Source organism: Penaeus chinensis, chromosome 41 (assembly GCF_019202785.1).
Source record: "Penaeus chinensis breed Huanghai No. 1 chromosome 41, ASM1920278v2, whole genome shotgun sequence".
NCBI lineage: Eukaryota > Metazoa > Arthropoda > Malacostraca > Decapoda > Penaeidae > Penaeus > Penaeus chinensis.
In genome coordinates, this window is record NC_061859.1 from 17,763,888 (window position 1) to 17,780,223 (window position 16,336).

The 16,336-nt window shown below is 37.3% G+C and overlaps 1 protein-coding gene across 8 annotated transcripts in view; it reads left to right on the forward strand.

Annotated features, from left to right (window-relative positions):
- Positions 1-16,336, forward strand: part of LOC125047622 (E3 ubiquitin-protein ligase UBR4-like) — a 51,202-nt gene that overhangs the window by 15,714 nt on the left and 19,152 nt on the right. For 7 of the 8 annotated variants that reach the window (XM_047645918.1, XM_047645921.1, XM_047645922.1 and 4 more), the window contains exons 12-43: positions 1,158-1,390; positions 2,486-2,654; positions 2,777-2,991; positions 3,338-3,479; positions 4,349-4,575; positions 4,703-4,918; positions 5,122-5,442; positions 5,620-5,751; positions 6,089-6,333; positions 6,527-6,755; positions 6,902-7,062; positions 7,244-7,480; positions 7,625-7,830; positions 8,103-8,314; positions 8,463-8,644; positions 8,773-8,866; positions 10,071-10,211; positions 10,327-10,545; positions 10,696-10,833; positions 11,107-11,161; positions 11,286-11,461; positions 11,827-12,195; positions 12,309-12,554; positions 12,706-12,840; positions 12,951-13,068; positions 13,794-14,015; positions 14,420-14,620; positions 14,763-14,858; positions 15,054-15,179; positions 15,315-15,448; positions 15,579-15,736; positions 15,946-16,243. In XM_047645918.1, the coding sequence (XP_047501874.1) occupies positions 1,158-1,390; positions 2,486-2,654; positions 2,777-2,991; positions 3,338-3,479; positions 4,349-4,575; positions 4,703-4,918; positions 5,122-5,442; positions 5,620-5,751; positions 6,089-6,333; positions 6,527-6,755; positions 6,902-7,062; positions 7,244-7,480; positions 7,625-7,830; positions 8,103-8,314; positions 8,463-8,644; positions 8,773-8,866; positions 10,071-10,211; positions 10,327-10,545; positions 10,696-10,833; positions 11,107-11,161; positions 11,286-11,461; positions 11,827-12,195; positions 12,309-12,554; positions 12,706-12,840; positions 12,951-13,068; positions 13,794-14,015; positions 14,420-14,620; positions 14,763-14,858; positions 15,054-15,179; positions 15,315-15,448; positions 15,579-15,736; positions 15,946-16,243 (6,053 nt within the window). The remainder of the gene's footprint in view (positions 1-1,157; positions 1,391-2,485; positions 2,655-2,776; positions 2,992-3,337; positions 3,480-4,348; positions 4,576-4,702; positions 4,919-5,121; positions 5,443-5,619; positions 5,752-6,088; positions 6,334-6,526; positions 6,756-6,901; positions 7,063-7,243; positions 7,481-7,624; positions 7,831-8,102; positions 8,315-8,462; positions 8,645-8,772; positions 8,867-10,070; positions 10,212-10,326; positions 10,546-10,695; positions 10,834-11,106; positions 11,162-11,285; positions 11,462-11,826; positions 12,196-12,308; positions 12,555-12,705; positions 12,841-12,950; positions 13,069-13,793; positions 14,016-14,419; positions 14,621-14,762; positions 14,859-15,053; positions 15,180-15,314; positions 15,449-15,578; positions 15,737-15,945; positions 16,244-16,336) is intronic. The other variant, XM_047645924.1, reaches the window with a different exon arrangement.

Genomic DNA, 16,336 nt, shown 5'->3' on the forward strand with positions numbered 1-16,336 from the left:
ACATTCAAACAAGAATATTTTATATTTGATTAAGTGTCATTGAATATCTTTCTTGCATGTTAAAAAATTAAAAATTTTGGTACATTTTTGCTTGAATATTTAATACTCTCATCTCATTCTTATTATATTGTATTTGATATTATGCATAGACTGTAGAGGGAAATCCATCTTCTGCTTGCATTTTTCTTTGTCTTGTTCATTATTGCAAAAATCATTTTTCCCAGTTGCAAAGTCTATGCATTTTGTAAAGAATGTGTTATTCTCTTTATCACGTGAATTTGATTTATTGTCACTGAATGCTGTTTAAGATTCTTTTCTCTTCTCAATATCTGCCTTAGAAACATGAGTTAAAAATAATATTGCATTTTTATGTTCATTCTGCTTATCTGATGATTCATTTCTGCTTAATGAATTTTTCAAATGAAAAGGATTTGCATGATGATTTTTCTCCTATCAATTCTATCTGTTGATGTAATGCAAATATGCCTTGTCGTGAATGAGATCTGAAACTGAGATTTGTTGGTGCATCATGATCTTCATAAAGATAGCTCCTGGATTATGCTTTGCATGCCTGCCAAATTTATACAAGCTACATGCACAAACACTCTTATAGGAATGTGCACACACATACACAGACATACATTCACTCACTCATTCAACCATCTACACAGAACAGCCCATAGACAGATAATGTTTATTTTCTTTCACTTATTGATTCAGTTATCTATGCATCCCTTCAGCAACACAAATCATCACATGACATTTTTTTTTTTTTTTTTTTTCTTTTTTTTTTTTCATTCTTTTTTTGCAGTTAGCACATAACCATATATAGAATCTGCTTGTTGACAGAAATGTCATTGGGAATACAAAATCAGATCCATATACATGAGCATGTGCACAATCATATACATTACAAGACTTGAAAAAAAAGAGTCTAAAGGCAGGTGATAAGCTTTGTTAATTAAACAACTTTTATCTTATGATTTTGTATGGACAATTGCAAGTAATGTAAGAAATCAAGAAAGTCTCCCACCAACAAGCAATGTTTCAGTATTGCCTCACAGATGCCTGTTTCACTAAGCACAAATTGCATTATTGACCTGTGTTCTGTCTGTGTGGTTGCTGTCGTTGTGGTGTTGGTGTTGGGGGTGGTGCAGACTGTGGTGATAACCCGGTGCTTGGCCCCGCCACAGACGACGACTCAGTTATCATTGGCTCGTGGTTTGAGGAACCCAGCACCCCAGGCGACGGAGGGGATGACCCCACCACAGGAGCTGGCCAGGGGAACAGTGACTCATCCTCCTCCCCGGATGACTCCCAAGCCAAGACCCCTCATCGCCACAACTCCGAAGTCACGACCATCGTGCCCGAGAAAGGGGAGCCTCATGGGGTAAGTTAGCTAGTGTGATGTATGTTGTAGAAGCTAAAGGTGCCAGAGTCCAATGTGCCTAATGGTACTATTTATTAGAAATCTCTCTCACTGTCAGAGACTCTGGTGATTTCTGGCAACTGTCCAGCCGCTGGGAGTGGGAGTCCGCTACATTTAGTGGAACTTCCCACTAGACACATTCTAGCATTGCCACTTGTATAGCCATACCCACCAGATCAAGCAGTTTGTTATGACCCAGTAGTAACAGGTTAAAGGAAGTAGAATAAACACATTGATGCTGGGAGTGCATGTATAAATAGTCACTTATTATTTTGTTTTACTATTTTTCTCATACATCAATGACTCCGTCTCTGTTGGTTATTAGGCCTGCCTGACTATGCCTATTTTTATCCAATGTCTATATTTTTTCTGGGGAAAATTGTTTTTTATTACTATTTTTATTGTTATTGATAGTATAATAGTAAAGATAATGAAAATAATGTACATAAGTCTGATACTGTACATAGCTATGATAATAGTAAAGGAAATGTATATTTTTTTCTAAAATTTCAAGGAAGGGGTAGGTAGATGAAACCCTAGGTAACTTAGTGCCTCTGGATCCATATTCCCTTCATTAATGGTTTATATGAGCTTTATCACGAGCATCAGGAAATAGCCATAGGAATACTCATGAAATACAAACACATTCTTACTGATACAGTGCAGACTCAGGCACAAATACAAATACACACGAAAACGCATTTACATGCATACACATGTTACTACTTGTGTTCACACTTGTATGTAAGCAAATGCATCATAATTTGTTACAACTTTGGTATTTTCGGGCTCTTGATTAATGTTGAAGTACAATCTTAGTATATATAGGGAATGTTATGTTTGAAAACATATATAGTGAAATGGTATCTTATATATATATATATATATATATATATATATATATATATATATATATATATATATATATATATACTTACTGTTAGTTTTACTCTTGCTATACCTTTGTAAGGGGGCTTTATAATGCAAATCATTTCACAAGCTCATAATTTTGTATGAAATAGTAGTAGAGCTAAAGTTTTTTTTTTCTGTTTCCAGTTTATCTCTTTGGCATCACATATCTTCCTGCTGATGAACAGTTATCTAGTGGAGAGCGAGTGTGCCTATGTGCAACAGTATGTTCGTGCAGGATTGGCTGAAACTCACATGGTAGTCCTAGCTGCCATCATTAGGGACTTAGACAGGGAAACTGCCCGGTCAGACTCAGGTAAGTTAGAATATAGTCACTTCATTGTGATTGTTGGTGTGGAGTAACATCTCTATTGTGTGAACAGATATCTTGGAATAAAAAAAAAAAAGTCCAACTCAATTTTGTTGTATGATCATCAGGAAGTCTTACTGGATATCTTGGACCAGTGTTGGGATCTCTCTACGATGAGTTCTCATACGCTCTCTACCGCTACACCCACAACGTCATTGCTTCTGGTCTCTTGAGTGAGACGCTTCAGAATACACTTCTTGCACAGCTAGGAGTCTCCCCCTCAACACCAGATGGAGACTGGCCGCTACAGGTCCTGCCAAGGACACTAACAGTACTAGCTCAGGTTAGTGGCATTTGTTTTTGCCGTTTTTATTGTTATGGTTTTTTCTTTCTTTCATTCTTTCTTTCATTCTTTCTTTCATTCTTTCTTTCATTCTTTCTTTCATTCTTTCTTTCCTTCTTTCTTTCTTTCTTTCCTTCTTTCTTTCTTTCCTTCTTTCTTTCTTTCTCTTACCCAAATGGGGTAGGAAGTGATAGAATAGAAGGCGTAGAGCAATTTATGCAACATCTGCTAGGCAGCTGATAAAGGATTAGGTATTATATTCCTTTATTAAGTTACTTCTTTATGAATTTATATTTCATTCAACATGATCAGTTTTATTTTTACAATGTTGTATCTTGTGTTACAGATCCTACTTTTACGCCAAAGACGTGACAAGGATGAACTCAAGTGCGACTCTGACACAGCTTGTGTTCTCATCTGGCATCGTGTCATCACAACACTAACAAAATCCATTACAAATCCACCAGCACCAGAAGCTGAAACAGAAGGTTTGGCTTCTTCATTAAGAGCTCAGTTATCAGGATGTCAATCTCTCATTCTATGAACTGTTTTGTTAGGAAGTGAAGCAGTTCTGATGTGCTTCATTTGGAAATTTTACAATTTACTGGGGGATCTAATTAGATAGTGTTATTCAAAATTGTTAACCAGTGTCATACATGTAGTGTTTTAACCCTTTGCCTCCAGATGGTATATATATTATGCCATACTTAGATTATCCATCTTTTATCTCAGTCCAATACAGTATATAGCCCTTCTATCATGCACTGTGGCTAGATGCTTTTGCAGGAGTTCAGTTGAGAACTAGCTCTGAGGACCTATTATTTCATACTGCTGTATCAAAGCCAACTTCCACAGCTATTTATAAGGGCACATCTGACCTGAAAACATATGGTCTCAATGAGGACATTTAACATGCTGTTATATTTAGGTGAAGCCCTAGGGTTAAGTTCTCTCAGTGTTTTAGCCAGCCTGGAGCCATTGCATTAAAACCTGATGGGGGCATAGGGAACTTTACATCCATGGGATTCTTAGAAATTTTGCAGCAATTATTTTGTAAACATCCAATTTGAAAATGAATTGGAAATATTGTAGATTTAAGAAAGATTACATGAATTATGGAATAGAGGAAAAATGTGAGGTAACATTTATTTTACTCTACTTTTGCATTTTTATGGTACCATCTTGAGTGGGATTTTTTTTTTTTTTTTTTTTTTTTTAAGTAAATATTTCAAACATGTTTAAATATTTCGAAAGTATTTATTAGCATTGGAAGCACCCTTTTTTCTGTTAGTATAGGGCTTCTTGTTGATATCTTTTAGGTTAATTGATAACTAACTTCCTTCTTTTTCCTTTGCAGATTTGAATGTGGAGCATGCTCAGTTACTGCTATTCCTATTCCATTCATTGCAACTAATGCAGAAGAAGAGTGTATTACTGAGTGTAGCATCTGCTGTAGTGAATGTGTCCTCAGTCATCAGTACTCCCATGAGAGACACTCAGATCTTGCACTTGGCACGACTCCTTCTCATATTTGATTACCTTATGAAGAATCTCTATGAGGCTCCTCAGGTGTTGATTGAGCAGGTGAGTATCTACTGGATGCATATTTATAGGATGTATCATTGAATGTATTTTCTATCAGATAGTGATGATTTTACTTTGTGAAATCTCTAGTAATATTTACTAAATGAATGATTTGTTTACATTGCAGGTCCAATGGAATCTGTTTAAACCTATATGTGAAAGCCAAAGCCCTGGAAAGGAGTCTAGCTTGGGCTCAGGTGGGAAGCTGTATCATGTATGGAGAGATTTGGAAGAGAACTTTAGAAAGAATTATTCTCATGATGATTTTGCAATTCGTCCAAGATTCTACACACTCACTCCTGCAGAGACAAATACCCAGGATACACCCAAACTTGATGGACTGGTGAGTTGAACAGGTTTCCTTGTACTCTTGGCTATTAAAAATTAACCAATTACTGAAACAAAGTCAAAATTATATTTTGATAGAAAAAATGTAACGAAATTAAAAATGGACAAGAGGATTCTGTGATAGAATAAAACTATAATGGGCACAACTTCTACTTTTGTATGATAATCCTAAAGTTAATGTGTTTTGTAATTCCACAGGCCTGCAGTTTCATACTTGCAACTCCAGACACACTCAAATACAGCACACTGTATGACACGCTAGTCAATCTCCTTGGAGTGGGCTGCCAAAATGACCCTAGTCTACGATTTACCTCTGACCCCCAATTGAGCTATCTTGGTCTATGTGCTGTGCAGTATGCTTTCTCCTTGTCATACCGTCTGCTCCTTACCATGCCTCCCTCTGTGTCAGCCCTGGAAGCTATGGCAAGTGCTGACGCCAAACTAGAAGGATCCCATCTGTTACATGCTCTCTTGTGGGGCCCAAGAGCATCACACAAGATATTCAATGGCTGGATTAAGGTACTGATTTTCTTTGTTCCTTTTTACTGTCATTATAATTCATTACAGGGACATTTTGTTATTTTGGTTATGGTAATTGTATGAGAGAATTTTGAATATGATTCGATTTATCTGAAAATTATACTTATATCCAATATTTAATTTTCTTATACTTATTTCTTTCAATTTTGTTTTCAGGATGGACTTGTGAGGCAAAGCTTGACTACCCAGAAAGCTGATGCACTGTTGAAATCTGTTGCAAAGACTATGTGTAATGTTAAACATGATCTGAAAGTTGCAAACCACCTTATCACTTCACTCCTTAACAAAGTAAGTGTTTACCTTTGTAGCACAAATAGATTTATTTATTTATTACTATCACTATTATTTTTAAAATACTATTGATTGATAGATTTTTTTATAAATCATGTCAGCGATACATTTTAGTTCATGGCATAGTGACAAATTACTTAAAAATTAATAAACACTATTTTGCTTCAGAGTCCAACCATTTACCATACAGAACAATAAAATATTCATTTGTGGAAGTAGGGACACCAAACTATAGGCTGTTGATAATCATAGCCCTAACCATATGTAAATTTTGAGTAGAGATAAAGGAAAAGAACATGGAATCATTTTAAAGGTTTATTTTTTTCTCCCACAGGGTTACAGCACTATGGTAGGCACGCTCCTAACATCAGAACAGCTGCCTGCATTCTCTGACCTTTACATGTTGGACACAGTGTTGGCTCGCCTCCAGGTGACTCTAGATGAAGCATGTCAGAAAGGTGACATTGACTTCCGCTCAAGTGAAGGGAGTGATCTCCTTCGTGCTTTGGACATTTCAGCAGATCAACTACCAATATCTGGTCTGCTCAGCCTCATTCAAGCCCTTGCATATGCTACAAGGTATAATTTGTTTAAAAGTATATTTTTTATCTGTTGAGATAAATATTATTAGATTAATAAGAAACATATAAACTATGAATGTAGTTGTTTAAGTGTTTTTATATACATAATATAATTATTGGTATCTGGTGATGATTGTTTTCTCAGCAGTAAGATATTGTATTGTATAACCTGACACTGTATTGCATTTCAGATGGAGTCTTCTACAACAAATGAATGGTGTCCTGGAGGAAGGTAGCAAACTACCCATTGAGGCCCTTGATGCATATTCCTCTGTTCTTGCTGTGTCTGGTGGCCATGTTCCGCGAGCTGGACCACACCCACCTTGCCTAACCAGGGCTGCTCTCCCCGCACCACTCAAAACTGCTCTGGACAACTGGAATGCTAATACAATGTCAGATTTTCCAGCAGTCCATGCATGGGTCAGTAATTATTTTGACAAATTTTCCTTGGTATTAGATTTTGACTTTGAGCTGTTAAATTTTATGTAGATTAGGAATAAGATGTCTATAAATGAAAATTTGTATAATTTTGATTTGTAATTTAAATTCTAATGATTCTGTTATAGAGAAGCACAATGAGTGGTGATGTGCTACCAGGGGAGACCTATGTGTCTGGTGTTGTCATGGGTCATGTGGCAACCCTCTCTGCTCAGCCATCTTTTACCATCAATCTGGCCCTAAAACATGTGATGCACACACTAGTTACATTTGCAACTGATTTTGCAAGGTTAGTATAATACATCTACAAATTCATCTAGAGAAATTATGATATTGAAGTAGTAAAAAGTAAAAAGAAAAGAATGAAAAAATGATGATTTGCAACAATGTTTTACTTCATCTAGATGCTTTTTATTTTCATACATAATTATAATGCCATTTTAGCAGTACTGATAATACATTTTCTTTAGCTGGTGCAGTGATGATGAAAAGACAGGTGGACTACTAACTAGCACTCTGGTTGGCCTGGCCGTTGATGCCACCTGTGATCATGTGTCGGAGTCTGTCTCCACGGCACTTGACCGCCTTCTTCCAGCCCAGGAAGGTGGGGATTCCTCTACCTCACCTGACCAGTTCCAGCTAACACTCTACTCACATTTGTTAACTCATGTAGAGTCTCTCTTGCAATCTGCAGCAGCATGCGAGGGGTAAGTAGGGAAAGAACTTGTCATATAGTACCATGAATTTAGTGTTCAGGTGGTTCTTTTTTGCAACCTTTATTATTTTTCCTTTCATATATTAAACCTCTTAAAATTTTGTCAGTCAAATCTCATTCATATGACTTTTTACAGGGTTATAGATGAGCAGATTTTAGAAGGATGTACAACATTCCTGGAAGAACTTCTAGAGGTGTCAGCTGGCAAGTTAGCTCTGGATAAATTCCTTACAGAGTCACAATTTGCCTCAGTTCTGTTGAGTCCACCTGTAAGTGGGGATATGTCATCATCAAGCCTTCCGTCACACATTATCAAGTTCTTTATCCGACTCTTCCAGCTAGGTAAGTGAATGCATCTGTATGTAGTAGAGAGAGAGTTGTTGGATATTTTGCTGTCTGAGATTGATTCAGTAATTTTGTTTTGTAAACTAAATGATATACTTTAGAGTTGCAATGAAAATATAAGGTTTATATTGTCTTAATGTTCATTTTATTTGAGAAAATGAGAATTAACATCAAAATGGAAAGGACATTTTTAGAGGACTAAATGTGAATCCAGATCTCAGATAAACAAACTCAAATTCATACATGTTATTTTTTCCCCCATTTTGTAGCTGAGAAGAATCCAAATGACCACACACTAGCATCTATATGCAGTCGTATATCTGTTGGCTCTTGGTTAGAGTCAGGAATATTGCAAGGTTGGCTGTCTACAAATCTGTTAACTACTGCACCCACCAGTGACTCAGATTCAACACCAAGTAGTTGGCAACTTCTACGGACTCTTACAGCTTATATTATTACACAGGACACACAGAGTGCAGAGGTTTGTACTTTATTATTTCAATAGATTGTAGTAATTTTAAGAATTTGTTTTCATGTGAAAGTATAATATGAGGCAGCAGATTTTTTTGAAGAATATGGCATCAGTAGTTTTCTGTTGATTATGAATGCCTTTTTTTTTTTCTTTTCAGGAAATAGCACATGCCCTTCTTCGCTCCTTGGTTCCTTTGGGTTCCTCTTTGGTGTCAGGAGGCAGTGAGGGTTTGTCTAGCATGACACATCTCCTCTCTGTCATGTCATCCTTGGCAAGTGCAGGTGCAGGAACTGGCCATGTGACTCTTTTCAGAGCTGCAATACAGTGGGTTACACAGTGGTAAGTGTAAAGAGATTTTAACCATGTATATTTGGTCTATTGTTTTTTTTAATGAAGTTGTGTGATTTCTGTCAATATTAGAGTGATTTGTATTGTGATGCTTATATCAGTAAACCTTTGTTTTATAGCAAACAGCATCTGGTTGGAGAAAAGGACAAGGGACTTTTGGAGGCCATGTGTCATCTCCTTTCATATGTCAGTGATGTTGTTGCTGCTCTCAAAGTAAGTGTTATACCAATTTTGGTTAGTGAAATGGGGGAAAATCTTTGCCTGTTGTAAAAACATGAAAGCATCTTCAGTTGGAATTAAGTAAAGCATTAGACAGATGGAAATTACTCTTTTTTGTCTAAATGATATTGTGCTCATAGTCAATTGAATTGACTTTGTCCAACCAGGACAGTAGCACAGCACATCCAAGAGCCAGGTAAGAGGAAGAATAACAGGAAAACCTATATAGGCAATTTCTCAAATCCCAGCCACTCTTCCTTCTGCCCATTAGCTCTGCTTCCATGAGATAAAAACTGATTAACCCACTTTTCATGGGAGCCCTAGTTCTATACAAACCATTGAGCTTGCTGCTTGAGGGAAAAACTAGAAGTATGGGAATAAAAAAATTACCCCACTCTCTATACTCTTGGCTGGGGTATAAATGATTCTCTAGATAATGAGGCTAACAAGAGGCTTTAAGCCTACTTTTGAGAGGCTGTTTCCCCTCAGTAACCACATCCGGGGTTAAACAAGCACGCTACTATTTAGTGTGCACAACTTGGAGCAGGCTCAACTATGATGTAACGATGTCACTCCAGCAGGAGGGTAATCTGTCATGTGATGTGATGTAAACCTGTCATAAATGGATTAAAAGGTAATTAATACCCCCAATCTAGTCAGCCAAAAAGGAAGGGAATGTATGTACCAGACCTCCCAGATGGAAAAGGAACATTTTCGATCAGTCAAAATTGTCATATTCTAGTCTGTAGGTGGTATATTGACTGCCAAAGAAAGGAGATAACAGAAAAACAAAGAGCAACTTGCCATAAACTATTAATATAGTACTGGTTAAATGCAAAAGGTAAAAACAGCTCAAGTACACTAGTTCTGAAGACAGCACAGCCATTGTCATGCAGAGAAAATCCTGGAGAAGCATTTATTAATTCAGACAGTCAGTGACTAGGAAATCTTAGAGTTTGCTAATTCAAAGAAAGAAATATTTTCCTAGGTCTGACAGCAGATTATCTTTATAAAAATACTGTTTAAAGAAACATAAATCTTGATCATAAAAAACAAGTCCCAAACCCAAGTTTGAATATTATATGTTACAAGGTAATTAAAGGTTTAGAAAATAAGGTTTCATAACATGCAACAGTATATTGTATCTCACCTTTAGATGAGTTATGTAAAATACTTAATGTTAATACTCTTCCCATAGGTGAGCAGTGAGAGATGGGCTGTTGCTTACAGAAGTGGCATGACTTCACCTCCTTATGAGTTAGATCTCACAGCCGACACTGACTCCGATTGGGTTGATGACCTTGCACAAGAAGATGACGATAGTGCGGGTGAAGATTCTGTAAGTATTTTTACATGTAAATTTGGTTAATTGAACTTCATGTGTATATTGGATTCTTTAAAAGTCATGGTAGCATTATAGTTTAATATAAAACTTTAATTTTTTTCTTTTGCAGGATGAGGATAGTATGTGCAACAAACTGTGCACTTTTACATTGACGCAAAAAGAATTCATGCACCAACACTGGTATCACTGCCACACCTGTCGTATGGTTGATGGTGTTGGAGTTTGTACAGTCTGTGCCCGGGTATGTCACAGAGGTCACGATGTCACCTATGCAAAATATGGAGCTTTCTTCTGTGACTGTGGTGCAAAGGAGGATGGCTCATGTCAGGTTCGTCTTTTCTGAATTTTCTAGAATTTTTAGCTTTGATCGTGTCTTCATTAAGGATATTGTTATTATGTTGACTGACCTTTCCAACTTATAAAATGACCTTGTTCTTATTCAAAGAGAAAGGTTGATAATTTTGTTTTTATGTGCCAGGCTCTTGTCAAACGGAGTCCAGCCTCATACGAGGATGGAGGCGGATCATCCAGTGGGCCTGCAGCCTTTGGTGTTGAGCCTCTGCTTCCATCTTCCTTACGACGACGCCCATCTTCACCTTCTCAAGGAACTCAGTCAGTAAGTATTTCAGGAGGCTATTTCCCACGTCTTAGATATAGAATACATTTAGTAATTACTTTAGAAATGTTGCTGGAAGTCCTTTTTAAGTAAAAAGGGAAGTGTAATGTGCTCTAATTGGAAATGAAATAAGTTATATGTTCTTTATGTGATTTTATATATATATATTGATATGGTTTTCAACATCTAACATGTGAATTACCTTTACCAGGTAAAACAAAATTTTGTGAATATTGAAATCTAACTACAATTTCTTTTACTTTCTTTCCCAAGGATAAACATCGTGATGACACACACAAGCAGAGACAAGCATTAGCTAAGAAACTGGGTAAGTAAAACTGGCCTCTCATCTAGAAATGGCATTTCTGCAAATCCAATTTGTAGTAAAAGACTATAGCTCTTGTTGGAATAGAAAAATGGATCTTGATCTCCTCATCCCTGGCAATTTTCAGAAAATGTACGAGACCTCCTAGTTGGCGAAGTGAGCAGCAGTGAGGTGGCTGCAACAGTCCTGGACTTGCTGTCCGATTTGATGCCCACTATTCAGTCGAGTTCCATGGAGTCCAGCTCTGTGGGATCGTACCAGCGTGCTTTGACTGCTCTACACCAAGTTCATAATGATTCAAAGGTTTGTTTTATCTCTTTTTAGATTGCTGTTTTTAAAGAGTGGTATAAAATCAGAAAATCATATATATTTTTCCAAGCGTTTCTATAATTTAAATTAATACTAGCTTGAATATACAACATTCTTTGGTTAAAACAAAACAAAAAAACAACAACTAAATAACAGAAAATGAATGAACTATGTAGCCTCGTCTTTCCTTTGCACTCTACAAGTTATTATTTGTTGAGGATAAGATCATACAGAATTGATAGAGAAGGCCTTTGTAAAAAAAAAATGTAAATTTTTTTGTCACATAGAATTTATTTTTTGTCCTTTTTTATACAAGAATTTAGGAGAGTCAGTACTATAAAGAATTCATTATATTCCAGGTGGTTAAGCCATCTGAACAGTTGATGGTAGCCACTCTTGGGTCCCAGGAAGGAGCCTTTGAAAATGTCCGTCTTAACTACTCCGGGGAGCAAGGGCAGACCATCCGCCAGTTGGTCTCAGCTCACATGATCAGGAGAGTTGCTATGTGTTGTCTTGCCTCTCCTGGTGGAAAGAGACAGCATTTGGCCGTTTCACATGAAAAGGGCAAGATCACTGTGCTCCAACTTTCTTCTCTGCTTAAACAACATGACTCTGCAAAGAGGAAGCTTACCCTCACAAGACTCTCTTCAGCACCAGTGCCATTCACAGTGCTCTCTATTACAGCAAACCCTGCCAATGATGATTACCTTGCTGTCTGTGGTCTGAAGGTAAGACATCTTCAAGAAGTATTGGTGACACATTTTGCTGTTATATGCTACTGAATAACATTTTACTTTACCTAATATTCTGATACTTCATAAGATCCATTTCTCTCCTACAGGATTGTCATGTCCTTACATTTGCAAGTGCTGGAAGTGTTTCAGACCATTTAGTTCTGCATCCCCAACTGGAGTCTGGAAACTACATCATTCGTGCTGTATGGCTGCCAGGCCAGCAAACACAGTTAGCCCTCATCACAGCAGACTTTGTCAAAATCTACGACCTTAGTATTGACTCACTCTCACCTCAGTACTTCTTCCTGTTGCCATCTGGAAAGATCAAGGATGCCTGTTTTGTCTGCACTCAGGTATTATATGTTCTATGGAAAAATGGTTTAGATCCTTCATTTTGAACCATCTTGTGATATGTAGTGTATTTCTTACCAGATATATCATAGCTACTAATAAAATCATGTCATTTATAAAGACTAACAAAATTTGGATTTTCTCCTCTTACAGGATGCAGGATGCTGTTTGGTGGCCATGGCCTCATCTGGTTACATTTACACACAAGTGTTAAGTGAGGAGAGTTCAGCACAACATGGACCATTCTATGTTACAAATGTGCTTCAGATACAACACCAAGATCTCAAGGCAAGTTGTTTACATTAAGTCAGGATTTGAATAAACTTAATCAAATGAAAAGTTTAATGCCCATTTAATGAAGCAAAAATAACAATTAATCTTTTCTTATGTCCCAAAAGGACTGCAATGGCCAGATTGGAGGAGGAGGAGTATCTGTTTACTACTCCCATACTCTCCAAGTACTTTGCTTCAGCTATTCTCAAGGAAAGAGCTTCATTGCACCACTTGTCTCCATAAGTAAGTATTTACTTGTAGAGTAAGAGACATCTTTACAATTCCATTTGCAAGTACAATTGTTATAATTATCTTGCTAACAAAAGCTCTTCTTTTTACCTCCTGGCACTGTGCTCTCTGCAGCCTCTCTATTTCCCAGAAATGGACTTATTTTGATTCCTCTCCAAAGAAACTCCTTTACAAATCAGTCAGAAATTATGTAAACACACAACAAAATGCATTTACCCTGTGCTGCTGTTGCAGAGGTTGTAATGTGGAGATGAAAATGTTAAATTGTGGGAGGGATCACAGATTTGTGGCTGTGGTCATCATTGGTAGGGGAGCTAGGATTTGGGTGAGACTTCTCTAGGGACTTATTGAATGGATACACTTGAAGAACTTGGCTGAGACAAGCAGTAATTCATAGTTCTGTATGATAAAGATTGCCAAAATTTCCTTCCTATTTTCTTCAGTCTGACCCAATCAGCCTCATTCTATGGCTTCAGGTGCAAGAGAGAGCCAGTCATGCTCTTCTCTGTGAATTTGTCACTCTTTCAAGTTAAAGGTTGTCTGAAACTATCTCTAGATGTGAACCTATTTTCTGTATGCCCTTGAATGAGAACCAGTTAATGGGGGAGTGGAGAAGGGTAAAGAATTTAGTATGAGGTTTTGAGTTTTTAATTTTAATAGTCTTATAACTATAATTGGTTAGTAAAAGAAAAATATTCATATGCTGGATTCTGTTTCAGGTGAAAACGAACGGGTTGAGAAACTTTTCCCAGTGAGTGTCAAGGGAGGCAATGGTTCCGGAGGAAGCAGTAGCAGCAGTAGCAGCAGCAGCAGCAGTAGCAGTAGCAGCAGCAGTGGTAGCAGCAGTGGTGGCAGTGGTAGTAAGATGGCACCACAACCATTGTGTCAGTGGGGAGAAGTCACTGGCCATCCTGGGCTAATCACATGTCTTACTCAGTCCAGTAAGTGTGCTGTCATGTAATTTTTTATATATATATAATCTGGTGATTATGTAACTAAAAAAAATTGCAGTTGGTCATGTTATTTAACCCAATGGCGACAGGTCACGGCTATCGCCGTCATAACAATACGCACGATGTGAGGCGTGCGGCTGTCCGCAGCGGCGCCGCGCCAAAACGCCCCGAGGCAATGATTCGGCTTGATGGACCGATATCACGCGCTCAGAGTCGGCGCGCTGCCGCCGTTCACCAGAGCGTAGAGTTTTTTTTAATTTGCCAATTTCCGGCGCCATTGGGTTAAGCAATTATTTTTTTTGTAGATCCAGTTGCCTGGGTGAAATCAGCTACTCTAGTAAAGTAAACTATGACTTTGATATTTATTAACTTGAAATTATTCTCCAAATTAGGTAACAATCCTGTGATCTTGATGGTGAAGCCTGACCAAATCTTAGTCCAAGAGATCAAGGTACTACCTGCCAAGAGCAAAATGACAGATTTGGTGGCTTTGCGTCACTCTTGGTCCCCTAATCATGAAGCAAAGACAACACTTATCCTGTTGTGTGAAGATGGTTCCCTTAGAATCTACAATGCAAACCCACAGACAACAGGTTTGTTTGATGCTCAAGTAATGTACATAGATTTTACAATTTGTATTTCCACCCTTAACTAGATGAATAGATATTATTACTCTGTTTGACTAAGAAATCCTCTTAAGAAGGGATAGTTTTTACTGATATGTTTATGTTACAGATTTCTGGTTATCACCTCAAATGCAAAGTGTCAGTGCCATCTCAGCACTTCGACCTTCCAGGAAGAAGAAAGCACCCAAACTTGGAAGACCATCAGGTAAATTATGAAATATATTCAGAAAATTATTTGGGTGTTATTCCGGGTAAATAATATCCACATCATTGTTGTTGTTTCATAGTACACGAATCCTTTATTTCAGTGTCATTTTTACATAGTAATAAGTACATTGATGTTTGATTGATTCATGTAAATGTGCAAGAAAGCACTTTTTATTGGATTTTTATCTTTTAGGATCCATTGTGTTCCCTGTTGACTTCTTCGAGCATTGCTCTGTGATGAATGATATTGAATTTGGTGGCAATGATCTTCTCCAAGTGTATAATGTTCAACAACTTAAGAACAGGTTGAACAGTCAAGGTAAGTTTTATAACATTTTGTTTGAGAACTTTACATATATAATGCATTTACTTTATTATTTTTACTTGAGAGTTTATCTTGGAAGTATATAGTAAGTTTCTAGTGATAAAATTTTTATGCTAATCTGTTTTGCAGGAATGTACATAGCATCAACCAAGCCAGGTGGTTTCCAGTTAGAGGCTACTAACAATGACTCCACCTTAGTGATTTGTGGCATTAGAATTGCTGTTGGTGCTGTGGACACTCAAAGGGTGCCAGCATTCTTGGAGGTTAGTGTCATGAATAATTTTAAAATCTGAGGGAGGGAGGTCGGGAAGTTGTTTGATTTTAATGTTTTGTTTTGATGGTGTAAAAGGTGCATGCATTTTTGGAGGAGAAATACATTTCACATCATTTCAGGTGTTTGGTCGCACTGTATCGATTGCTGCAACACGCAGTCGCTGGTTTGATGTTCCCCTCACCAGGGAGGAATCATTACAAGCAGACAAACGAATTGTTATCACATTTGGACCTTCAGCAGACCCTTCAAATGTAACCATTGTTGACTCTGTAAAGATGTGAGTACAAATCAGTTTCTATAGTGCATAGTCTGTGTTATTTGTTTTTCTTTGTAGTGTTATTTTATTAGTTATTAAATTTATATATCAAATATTGTCATAGTATTGAAATATAACTTCTACACAACAGAAGTTCTATTTACTTTAAGTAGTTCTTTAGAAATATTATTCTTTTTGAGAAGTTTACGCTTTTATTATTTCAATATTAGATACGGAAAGACCAAAGATGACTTTGGCTGGCCTGAAGAACCAGAGGACTTCCCCACCACTGTGAGTGGATCTGGGACTGCTGGAACCTCTGGAACCTCTTCAGAATCAACTTCAGCTGGAGGCAGCACTGCAACCACCCCTGTACCACTGACTGCTGTAGACCGTCTTGTGTCAGCAGCACTTGAGACTCTTGACGGATGCTTTGTAGCAACACCAGCTGAGAAGATTGTTGCCCGTGCCGGAGCACTAGAACTTGCAACCAAATTGCTAAATCTTCCTCTCCCACCAACTGTGCAGGTAATTATAGATTATAATTTTTAGTAAAGTTTCTTTATGTGAAATATTGATATTGTAGTCACCTAGTTTCTTCAGATACTAACATGTTTATTT